The 12,242-nt window shown below is 39.8% G+C and overlaps 1 protein-coding gene across 1 annotated transcript; it reads left to right on the top strand.

Annotated features, from left to right (window-relative positions):
• The first annotated feature begins 5,129 nt into the window (after nt 1–5,129).
• Nucleotides 5,130–10,768, top strand: dmbx1b (diencephalon/mesencephalon homeobox 1b). Its single transcript, XM_043241270.1, has 5 exons — nt 5,130–5,315; nt 7,270–7,432; nt 7,528–7,706; nt 8,701–9,070; nt 9,866–10,768. The coding sequence occupies exons 2-5, from the start codon at nt 7,279–7,281 to the stop codon at nt 10,276–10,278; spliced, it is 1,116 nt and encodes a 371-aa protein (XP_043097205.1). The 5' UTR covers nt 5,130–5,315; nt 7,270–7,278; the 3' UTR covers nt 10,279–10,768.
• The last annotated feature ends 1,474 nt before the right edge of the window (nt 10,769–12,242 follow it).

Below are 12,242 nucleotides of genomic sequence, written 5' to 3'. Positions count from 1 at the left end.
GCCTTGACTTCACTGAAGCAGCTAGAACCCCTGTGGCTGCACACACACACACACACACACACGTTGGTATTTGTGGTTTATGAGGACTCTCCATAGGCGTAATGGTTTTTATACTGTACAAACTGTATGTGCTAGAGCCAACCCTACACCTAAACCTACCTCTTGCAGGAAACCTTGTGTATTTTTTAGATTTTCAAAAAAACACCATTTAGTATGTTTAAGTCTTTTGAATTACGAGAACATTGGTGGTGTCCTCATAAACTACATTCAAATTGTAATACCTTTATCATACCCATGTCATTAAACATATCTGTGTCCCATAAACACACACACACATATCTTTTTAAAACACAAAATAAATATTTTATTCACACATTCGTGGATATATTGAAAATATTACATGTACAAGTAATTACTTAGTAGTGCAAAATGAACTGTGACGCTTTACATAAATATAAATAGTCTAAAATTCATAAGTCATATCACTTTAGAACATCATAAAGGTAATGACTGAACTATTCATATAAATACCTCTTTCTTTTGCATATTCAAAACGTCATTGTTCCTATTGTTATGATACTCCTCCACCTGTCAGTGTGGTCAGTGAATAGGGACACATCAGTTGGAAAAGTATCTCGTCTTTTTTTAAGGAAGTGCTAATCCACATGATTAGGTAACTGTTTAACAATCCAATAGTGCTACAAAACACTCATTTGGATTAGCTCCCGAGTATCTTTTCTACTCATCAGACAAGTCTGTCTTAAGACGACTCCTACTAGGAAACCGAACACAAAGAGGTCAGTAGAAGCAGTTAGCTCGAGGCGTCGGTGTGTACACGGCTGTGTTTAGACTCCAGAGAGCCATTGCTTGGCTTGAGTCCGACTCCATCAGCTCATTCTTTACCTCAATATCCTTCCGAAGGAAAGAATCAGGAGCGCAACGGCTCTCTCGTGGAACGTTTAGCGAGAGGAAGAAAATGGGAGCCTTCATCGCTAGATTCATAAAGTGGCCACTGAGGGTGAGATTTAGGAGGAAATCGTATTTAAGATTTATATCGGTTGCAGAAATCAGTCACCAGAATACAACAGGTGCAAAACTCATGGCCCAAACCAGACCTGCTATTAGTGCTCAAATGGAGTAGATCACTGGGCAGATTATTTAGTACTGGGCTTTTGGGGCCAGATTTTAAATTGGACATGCAACAACCTTTAACCTGCATTTACATTTGCATGCATCTACCTAATCTGACAAGCTTCAACCAAGTGACGGGAATTTGCACCAAAATATCTTAAGTTTGACCGGACAGAGAACCTTTGCCTGCTGCAGCAAGAGCATTTTTGCTCTTTTAAATGTCAGATTACATGGATGGTTGCATTGCACAAAACAACCAAAAGCAAAATACGAAACAAAAAATACAATCATTTTGGGTTTGTAATACAGATTAGCTTGTACAACTAAAAGCTGTGCAAAACTGTCTTTTCCTAGCTTCAGGGGGTAAAATAGCAGGACGGTGTATGTTAAGACACTTTGAGACTAACATATTTCTTAAAATCAAATCCTATGAAAGTTTCAAAGCTTTATCATTTAACTAGTCAAATATCTAATCTGTAGCGCGTTCTCTGTGACTTGGTACTTTGTGTCACTATAGTAGCCCTGAAAGCCTGTCAGAAATGCTTAGTTTCTTCAGGAAAATGGTTTGTATGGCTCTTTGCTCCGGGTCTTGCCCTGTTTCTGCACAATTTCTCTCCACCCTCTTGTTTTTTTTTCCCTCCCTTTGTTTAGGTAAAGCTAGGATTAGGGAAGATTTTCCCCCTAAAGTACTGGTTTGATGGTGCTTTTATCCCCCAGAGTTGCGAAGACGGCGGAGCCCCAGGATTAGACCAACACAAAAGGTGTTGTTGTGTCCGGCCACAGGCTGGAGGGAAGAAACTCAGCTGCCAGTTTCAATATGTCAATGTTCTCAGGATGGGAAGTTGGCCAAAACGATTGAGGAGAGCTCTGGTGTCCGAATACTCAGGGGGGTGGCGCTACAGACTTCAGACTAGATTTTGGCGTCCCAACTCTTAAAAATGTCCTGTGAAAAATGTAATGATTGCACTTTTAGTCTTTGAGGTCATCTGCAAGTGCACTCATAAAAAGTTGACAAAACTCACTTTTAGAAGTGAAAACACACTTGTTGCTAGCAATTGGAGAAATACTGTTGAAGGAATACTCCAACAAAACGCCTTTTCATGAATTTTTGCATATAAGCTGTTTCACTTAGGTAAATAAAATTAGCCAAGCTAGTTTTAAATCGGCCAAATACAAGCTGGTTTCTATCGCTAAAAATCTCTTAAAGCCACCGCCATGCCTTTTTACAAGAGAAAGGCATTGCTAGACAATCCTTGTCTGGGCAGTAGCATCACGCTGTGTTAACCATCCCAAAATATATGACTTCAGCCTTCAGACCCAAGTGTGCATCTATGCATGTTAAAGCAGAAAAATCCCAGTGCTGTTTAGCATCACTGAGGAAGGATTGAGTGCTGGCGACTGTTGTTTTGGCCCCTTTTAATCAGATTCAGCAGAAGTGGAAAGAAAATATTTGAACAAAATGTCTCCATAATAACACCTCTAACCGATTGCTTCTGGCAAGTTGTTTTGCCGTTCTTGTCATGAGAGTCCCCAGACACCATTCAACGTAAAGCCATTAATCAAAATTAATATTCCCTATATCAGCACATACTGCAATACCCTTGACCAGAGGTTCAGCCCACTATGAATGGCAAAGTAGAGTGTTTACATTCAAAACACAATAAGAGACACTTTTGCGAGTGTTCCTTCAGTTTGTCTCTCAGACTCGACCGAATTCAGACCATAAAATCTTGGATGCTTCATAAACATGAAATTCAAGTAGGCCGACTAAAACCCAGCGTATTGCATTTGGCTCATTGGTTTAAAGTTGGTTTTACACCTCATTGAGTAAGCTTGCACATTTTGGCTGGTCGGTTGAGCTTTAAGAGAGGATAAAGTTTTGTTCTGAAGATCTGCCATGCGAGAGCATCATCTCCGGGAGGAAAGACGCTAAATCATCTAAAGAGGCTTTCTGTGATGAAGCCGGTTCGGAGTAAAATACAGAGATTGATGCCGCAGAACAAAGTCCACTGAGACTGAATGCGTTAAAAGAGATGTGGGCCAGAACGGCAAAAGTGGTTAGAATTGGTCAGCGCAAAACATCCTCAAACAGAGGGACTCGACTTTAGAATTTTACAAAATCCTCCTCCTTCAAACCTTTGTAAATGCTGGAATATGTTGGCCTAAGTAGCCTATGCATTAGAAAAACATCTTTAAAGACAACTTTGAAATCGCCTAGTGGTGTTCCTAGAGGCACGTGTTGCCCAAACCGCTTGTAATTAAAGCGTTCACACTGAATTCGAATCGGAGAGGACGCGCATTCGCTTCTTTTTGCGCCAGTCGCAGAATTGAGAGACAATATAACAAACTGCACAGTTAATATAATGCAGTTTTGTCTATCTCAGAGAAGCTCGCCTCGCTACACGACCTCACGAATGCGCGTAATATAGATACGGGAAAAAAATCGACTTTAGCGTGTTTATGCTACGCGATGGGTAGGATTATTGTAGTCGGGTGCATGCGTATCATATGCACGCCAACAAATTTCCTATCATATGCGCGCGAAAACTGCATATGCTCGTGTCATATACACGCTAAAGTCCATTTTTGCGTATCAGTACAACGAGTTTTCGTTTTTATTTTGCGTACTATTTACACGCAATTTCATGAGACCAGCTGTTCCTAACAATGCTAATTGACATGAAAGTAGCATAAGTATTAATATTTGGTCGGTGCTTAAAGTTGTTATTAAAATCACCGAGCCTGAGGAGAAAACCTAAATGACATTTAGTCTTAGCCAGCAGAAATTCTTAGTGGCTCACAAACTCTTCAGACATTCTGGACACATGCGCATTAGAGCCTGAGACACTGAGGAATTCCTTCTCGCTTTAATTGCCTTAAAAATGGTCTTTACAAAGAGACACTGCCCAGATTTACCTCCTATTTAACTTCTTATTTCCACTGGTTCAAAAGTTAATCGGATTTTATTTTAGACCCTAATGCGCGCAGATGCGCACAAAATACTAAGAACGGGAGGAAGTTCGAACAGATCAGTAAGAGTTATATCATTTTAATCCATTATCTTTATGCATGGAGGTAGCACTAATTAGTTTTTTTATATACACCCATATATAAATACATAAAACATTAAAAAATGATCGGAAAATGTAAAGCGCCCCATCAATAAATTGCTGACAATATCACCCTGAATCTGCGATTTAAAAAAATAAAAAATATGCAAGCTTTACATTTAAGGACCACTTCTTAATTCCAGCCTAAACGTTTTTTTTTCTCTCTCTGTGAAAAGAAGAAATCTTAAAAAAAAAAAAAAAAAAAAGAAAAAGCCTGAAGAAGAGAAGGGCATTATTGTTTTAATCCTCTTACCATCCGTCATTTTAAGACTGTTTTAAAGGCTGAGATGGCGTCTTGTCTCTGTAAATCCTCCAGGCCGGGAGAGATTCTGCCATCTATTAGAGATCTCATTCTCTCTCCACCTTCTTTGCTTCGGTCCCTCTTAAAAACGGCTTGTCAGAGGTGTAACGCGAATAATAGAGGGAATTCGTTTATAACACTTTTCCCCTCCGCATCTCACGCAGGCCTACTTTTTTTTTAACATAATTCTTCTGCCTGAAAACACAACTGTCACGGTCGGTTAGTAGTTTAACTGAAAGGCGCTGCACGTTTGGTTTTGTATAGTGTATTAATGCTTTAACAATAATATAGCACATCTGATTAATTTGTGAGAAACTTCGAAAGGCGTATAATGCATTTAATTTTTTTTTATAGAGGTTTAAAAACCTTTAACGTGTCTAGAGAATTATTTATTAGCTGTTTCTCGACCGATCTAGTTATGAAGAGAGCGGAAAAGCACACCGTCGCGCAGGTCAGCGTGAACCCGGGAAACTGAAGGTGAAGGGAGACCTGTGACTGACAGCGGAATTAGCCAATGAGGTTCTTCTGTGATCTCACCGCGCCCCTCATTGGCCGGTGGGCGGGACCTCCCTGCTCGCTGACCGGAGGAGGCTGAGATATTTTTTGAGGACTAACATCAAACATTCCTCAGAAGAGAGCAGCTGTAAACAGCGTCGGATACTTTTGACCTCCAACGGGATATAAAACTACCGACTGGGAAAAACCACTGCGTAAATTCTCAGCTAAATTCCTGGCGTTACCGCGCGGACGAGGAAAACAAACTTCCCGGAGAGGTGAGGAACCACTTTTAAAATTCACGCGAACCTGTGAAAATCTGCTTTTATTATAAACGGAAAACTGAGAAAAAAAAAATCCCGTTTTAAGTCACTTATACAAAACCAATTCCTTTTTGACTGAGATCTGAAATCTGCATTTCGTTTTGTTCAAAACTGCGTCTTTTTAAAAGTCTAGACTAATAAAAAGACAGTTTTAACAAACGTAGCTCTTCAATATGTGTCTATCGATAGAAATGACTTTGTCGGGATGATTTAGCCATTTAGTCTTATTTAACTAAATTCTGACGTTTGAAAACCAAAACGAATATAGATATTGTTTCTAACCGTTTTACGGCGTCGCTTAATGGGTATTAAGTTTAGAAATGATCAAACTGATTCATAAAATTAAATGTATAATATTAAATAAATGCATTCATATAGACGGTGAGTTAAACCCTGATGCGTAAAGCATTATACATCGTTTCTCAATGACTTATAATGGAATGCTGACATGCGTGTTAAAATAATAACAATAAAAAATTAAAAACACAAATACTTGTAATCTATATTTCAGCGTTGGCCTAAAGGTATTTTAATCGAGATGTCGTGTTGTAATGAAAGCTATTCGCACAAACATTAGACCAGCGTTTAATGCATACATAAATGCATACATGCAGAAGCAGCCCAGAGGCAGAAGGACCGAGAGAGCTTAACACTGGGAGGGCAAAGTAAATGTTTAGCAAAGCACTTTTTGTTCGGCCGAATTAAAGTATTCCCATGTGGCTGGAATATGATTACATCGGGGAATTTAGTGTCAGTGACACAAATGCCACGGGCTCTTTAGTGAGGACTAAATCCTAAACCCTCGGGCTGCTTACACTTATTCTTGCAAAAAAAATAATAACGACTAATAACGAGATTAATCCCACTATTAGCCAATTATCACCGATTAAACCGAAGCTTAATGATGGGGAATCCTTGCACGATCTTTTTAAGAAAATACTTTAAAAACTCTGCTTATTATTATTATTATTATTATTATTATTATTATTATTATTATTATTATTAGGTATGTTATTGATATTATTAACTGTGTCGTAAATAACATTTTTTTTCTTTGATTATTTGACAGATGGAGCCCGGTTCGTGTTAAAGAGAACGCGCAATAATTTAATACAAATCGTTAAATGCCTCAGACGCATCTAAACGAATTATTCGTTTATGAATGCCTACGTTTGATTTGATAGACGAGCTGTCATAACCCCATCTATCACAGGTTTTCACGGCTGCTTGCAAACCGAACGAAAGCATTCATCATCGACCAAAAAAAATGTTTTCGCTCGGTTTTTTGAATTAAACCGCGACGTTTTTTTGTTTATTCATTAATATTATCGGTATTTAATTCGAAGGCGAATAGATGCGATTTGTAGAAAGATTAAAAAAACGTCAGTAGGCCTATAGTCGCACGTAGCACTGAAAATTAATTTAAAATTATTCGATGCAAATCAAATAAAATTGCTAAAAATGCGTAGCTTAAAATACGTAAAGCTTTTAATGAGCCATGCGTTTTATGAGAAACGCTCGAAGAGAAACACACACAGATGCCTAAAGCTATATTGTTTACGAGTGATGCACAACTTTAATTGTAAGACTCTTCAATTCTCTTGCAATGCGAATTCAAGTCAGCACATGAGAAATAATTAGGCTTTTCATTTTTGAGTTTGCCGGATTAATTAAATAAAACTTAATGCATGCTAGAAAGAAATAAATCATTTATGTCGGCAGTAAAATATGACATGCCTTTGCAGCACGTGCCGTATTGCGCATTTTAAACAAAAGGTTTTAAACAATACATTTCTGCAAATAGAATTGCATTGTTATGAAGATAAACATGCACGAAACACCGTCACTGAATATTCCTTTGGGTTGTTTTGCTCATGCCTAATTGTCTGCATTGTCTGTCGTTGATCAGAGGGACGCGATGCAGCACTACGGAGTAAATGGTTACTCTCTGCACGCCATGAACTCTCTGAGCGCCATGTACAACCTTCATCAACAGGCCGCCCAGCACGCGCAGCACGCGCCCGACTACCGGCCCTCGGTGCACGCGCTTACTCTCGCGGAGAGACTGGCCGGTAATAAATCATATCCGCTCACCTTAAATAATGACAGATAGATAGCTTTACATATTATGAATCTGAGAATAATGAACCACACCGCACATGTCCAGACATCATCTTGGAGGCGCGCTACGGCTCTCAGCACAGAAAGCAGCGCCGCAGCCGCACAGCCTTCACCGCGCAGCAGCTCGAGGCGCTGGAGAAAACTTTCCAGAAAACTCACTACCCTGATGTGGTCATGCGCGAACGCCTGGCCATGTGCACCAACCTCCCCGAAGCACGAGTACAGGTGAGTTCACAGCAGGATCAGAACAGGCCGCTACGAGAATATATGCAACCGAAAAAAAAGCGCGCACTAAATCTTTATTTAAAAACATTAATGCATAATTTAAACTAAGCGGGTTGTGGGTTGTTTGCAGAACTATACATTGATGCATATTGTAAAAAAAAAAATCCCATGCACTTGTCAATTTTGAGATTTTGGGCTATTGATTACATCATTTGTCTTATATTACACTAGCAGTAAAAAGTCAAACTACTCTTTCAAGTTTTGCTTCAGTAGATTTTAATTACTTTAATTCAATTTATTTAGCAGCACTTACATATACACTAAACTTACATTGGCTACCGATTGCAGCTCGCATCAAGTTCAAGGCACTGATGCTTGCATATAGAACAACCACAGACTCGGCACCGGTCTACTTCCACTCACTATTACAAATCTACACACCCTCTAGAAGTCTGAGATCTGCTAGCGAGCGACGCCTCATGGTACCATCTCAAAGAGGCTCGAAATCACTCTCCAGAACTTTCTCGTTCTCTGTTCCTGGCTGGTGGAACGATCTTCCCGTACATATCCGGAATGCTGGATCTCTGTCAATCTTTAAGAAACTGCTGAAAATTCACATCTTTCAGCAATACCTGACCTCATCATAAAAAAAAAAAAAAAAAAAAAAAAAAATACTCTCACTCTCACTGTCTCTGTCTCTCTTCTTATCCCCCTTGTTTATTCCTTCCCTTCTGGCATGTACTAATTTGAACACTCCCTGTGACTGGGTGTTATAAGCACTTACACTGTCTGTTTGTCTCTCTAAAAAAATGAATCGCTGTTGTACTCTCAATTGTAAGTCGCTTTGGATAAAAGCGTCTGCAAAATGACTAAATGTAAATGTAAATGTAAACTTCACTCGTCCTAATTAACCAGGAAGTATGGCGATCCCTATTAGTGATTATTTTTATCCAGTTTTGCGACAATCTCTAAAGTTTCGTCTTCATACAAACAGGTGTGGTTTAAAAACCGCCGCGCGAAGTTCCGCAAGAAGCAGCGCAGTCTGCAGAAAGAGCAGCTTCAGCGGCTGAAGGATGCTGGGACGGAGGGAGCCCAGGAGGAGGGGAAAGAAGCCCCGCCTGTTGATGCACAAGCCCCGCCCTCCCCTTCGGATGGGCGTGGCCCCACGTGCCCCCCTTCCTGCGAGCTCAGTGAAGAGGTGAACGTCACCTCGCCGGAACAGTCAGGGGCGGAGTCAGGGGCCGAGGACATGACTGACAGAGAGGAAGAGTCGCCGTCCGTCAAAGATGAAAGAAAAGAGGCGGGGCCAACCCTGACGACAGACGACAGTTCACCTTCCTGCAAACCAGTCAGCCCTAAATCAGGTATGGAGAGCGTGCATGATTTTTCCTTCTCAACGTTCAATAGAAACACCTTCGAATTGATGTAATTAAAGAAATAGTGCCAAAGAAAATTACCTGCAGAGGTAATTTCCTCATCCTTTCTTCTGTGATGCACAGAAAGCTCCAAAAAATGTCAAAGCAGGCACAATGACAGTAAATAATGACGGGAGTGTAACTTTTCAAATTTCAAATGGTTAAATTTGAACTATTTTGTTAAAAATGTGGCTACAGTTCTCACGGTTTGGGTCAAATTGTAGACAAAGTAATTCACAAAAAATTGCAATATGAAAAATTCTCAATCAGTCAGTCAATCAATCAATCAATCACAAGCTTTGAACATTAATAGTTCTCACACATTACACAAAACACACACAAAAATGAAGAAAAACATGAGAATAAGATTTTTTCAAAATGTTGAAAAACCTTTGACACGATAATGTTTTGTTTGGGGTTTTTTTTTTTTTTTTTTTTTGCAGCTTCCTTTTAACCACGAAATTTCCACAAAATATGCACCTTCAGAGCGTTAAAACTCTGTATGCACGTACACGACTCCACATCAGAAAAAGTTGCATAATAAAAAAATAAAAACATCTAACTGCCGTGTCAAAACTGAAGTGAGAAAATGTACCTGTGGGGCCTTTCCATTGCACAAACGGTCCTTTATAGTAAAAAAAAAAGTGATTTATTACAATTGTCTTCCCACTTACAGAACTGGTTCTTGTATAGTGTTCACTGAAGGCTTTGTTCAGTGTTATATCATCTCCTCTCCCTCCTCAGATGAGCCGCTGGGTTCTCCGGCTCTTCCCTCCTCCAGTGGCGTCGGTGGAGGAGTGGCTCAGACCAACTCCTACGCTTCGTCTCCTCTCAGTCTGTTCCGTCTCCAGGAGCAGTTTCGTCAGCACATGGCCGCCACCAACAACCTCATGCACTATCCCGCCTTCGACGTGACGGCGCCGTCCTCCTTACCCTACCTGGGCGTGAATGTGAACATGGCGTCTCCGCTGGGATCCCTGCCGTGCCAGCCCTACTACCAGACCCTGTCCCAGGCCCAGCAGATGTGGAGCGGCCCTCTGCTGCAGGGCTCCGGTGCCCTGCCGGCCCTCAACAGCAAAACCACGAGCATCGAGAACCTGCGTCTGAGGGCCAAGCAGCACGCCGCATCTCTCGGCTTGGACACGCTACCAAACTGAATCGCTCGAATCAATGCATTTCTGCCGCCGCCGACGTCTTGTGTTCAGGATCTACATCACATTAGCGCGCGCAAATCAACAGCCGGAGCCGTTTCGGTATTATATAGCATGGCGGAGCGGAGACGTTTGGACGACTTTTAAGTTGCACTTTGACACGTAAAAAAAAAAAAGCACATTCATTTGTTTGTGTAAATAGGCTTATTCAGGTCCCCGGCCTTGGTAGAAGGTTAGTGAAGCCTCCTGTTTGTATATTTGAAGAAGATTAAATGTCTTCACTGTCTGTGGATGTTATAAAGGGATATAAAGCAAATGGATGAAAACCCTGCGAACACCATAAAGACTTTTAGACTGATGCTCCTGACGTCGTGCCATGTGTTTTGTCGATTTAGAGTCTATTGGATATCTCCGAATTGTTTAAATAAATGTGAATAATTTATCAGTGAAATGAAAGGGAATAAACCACATATACGAACTGAATGTGTAACAGTGAGAAGCGGATTCTGAGCTTTATTGTTTTAGTTATTGAGTCTATATTTCAGATTTTCGGGTTTCTTTTGGGCCTAGTCATTCATTGCACGTGCATTTTCTGCCACAGAGTCAACATGCAGTTTTAAAAAGTCTAAAGTAAAAAAATTGTAAATTAAAAAAATAAATAAATAAAATAAATTATCCTTTGATTTTTGACAACTGAACACTTACATATGAAAAATGATAAAGTATGAATAAAAACATCTAATCGAGTTAAATTGCTCTAGGAAATGCAAAATTCGTAATTAAAAATTATAATTAAAAAAAAAACATTTTTCAACTGGATTAGGTCTCAAACTCAGTTCCCGGAGGGCTACAGTTCTGCAGTCTTGGTCCAACCCTATCAAACGCACCTGATCCAGCTAATCAAGGTGTTTAGGATGACTAGAAACTTCCAAGCAGATGTTATTTGGAGCTAAACTGTGGCCCTCCAAGAGTTTGAGACCAATGGATTAGATTTTCCATCATGTTTTTTTCCACATGCACCGCTTTACCCGGTTAACACACAAATTAAAATGAATTAATAAAAATGTGCGTGCTTCCTCTGTCTGGCCTTTTCCCCCTCTTTCACTTCCACGCTGATCTCGCTAACCGAGATCCAAAGAAAAGCTTAAAACACAGTGGCAGAAAACGAGTCCATCAGCCACATCAGCCCCGGCGAGACGGTCACCACCCACCTGTCAGAGGTTTGGCAGCTCTGCGGCAGGACTCACACAGTAAGCAGATTAACACGGGTCAGGATACCAGTGGATTAAGTTGAGGAAGAACAGAGGAAGGGAGTGAGAAGACACGTCGTGTTCAGACACCTGTTAACAGACCGTACTTTATACGCTGGCACTGCAATGCATTTCATTCACGCTCCAGAAAGAAAAGGGAGGACAAAAGACGGGATCTTTATTAAAAGCATAATAACGTTGAACACCTCTAATGCCTTCGTGGTGGGGGGCAATACAACGTTAAATGCAAAAAGTGTGATTAACTGACAAGTAAACGATCAAATATGTATGGAGTTGCTAACATGCAAAAGTTGTGTAATTGAAAAAAAAACAATGAACAAAAATATGGTCCATGAAATAGAGCTTTACGTTTTTTATCGTAAGTGTATGGGTTGTGTGGTGAATCACTTAAACGAAACTAAATTTAAACATCAGTTTTCTTCTTTAATCTATGCTGTTTTATTAATTAAACACATTTAAATGACAATAAATAAATAAAAATGCCATTTTAGTAAAAAACTAATAGTCTCTTAGTGCCATAAATACAGTTTGTTTGAACTTAAAAGCCATAAATTCTTATTCAGTCTGTGAGATTTTAATTTAAATGTAGTAACATTAAAATGAAATAAAAATACTTTAATAAATCTGTCGTTTTTTTGTGTAATTCAGTCAAAAAAAATGAAAATTATAAATTTTATGTATATATATATATATATATAT

Source organism: Puntigrus tetrazona, chromosome 6 (genome assembly GCF_018831695.1).
Source record: "Puntigrus tetrazona isolate hp1 chromosome 6, ASM1883169v1, whole genome shotgun sequence".
In the NCBI taxonomy this organism is placed as follows: Eukaryota; Metazoa; Chordata; class Actinopteri; order Cypriniformes; family Cyprinidae; genus Puntigrus; species Puntigrus tetrazona.
The sequence above is the reverse complement of the archived record's forward strand: the minus strand, read 5'-3'. Positions and strand labels throughout refer to the sequence as shown.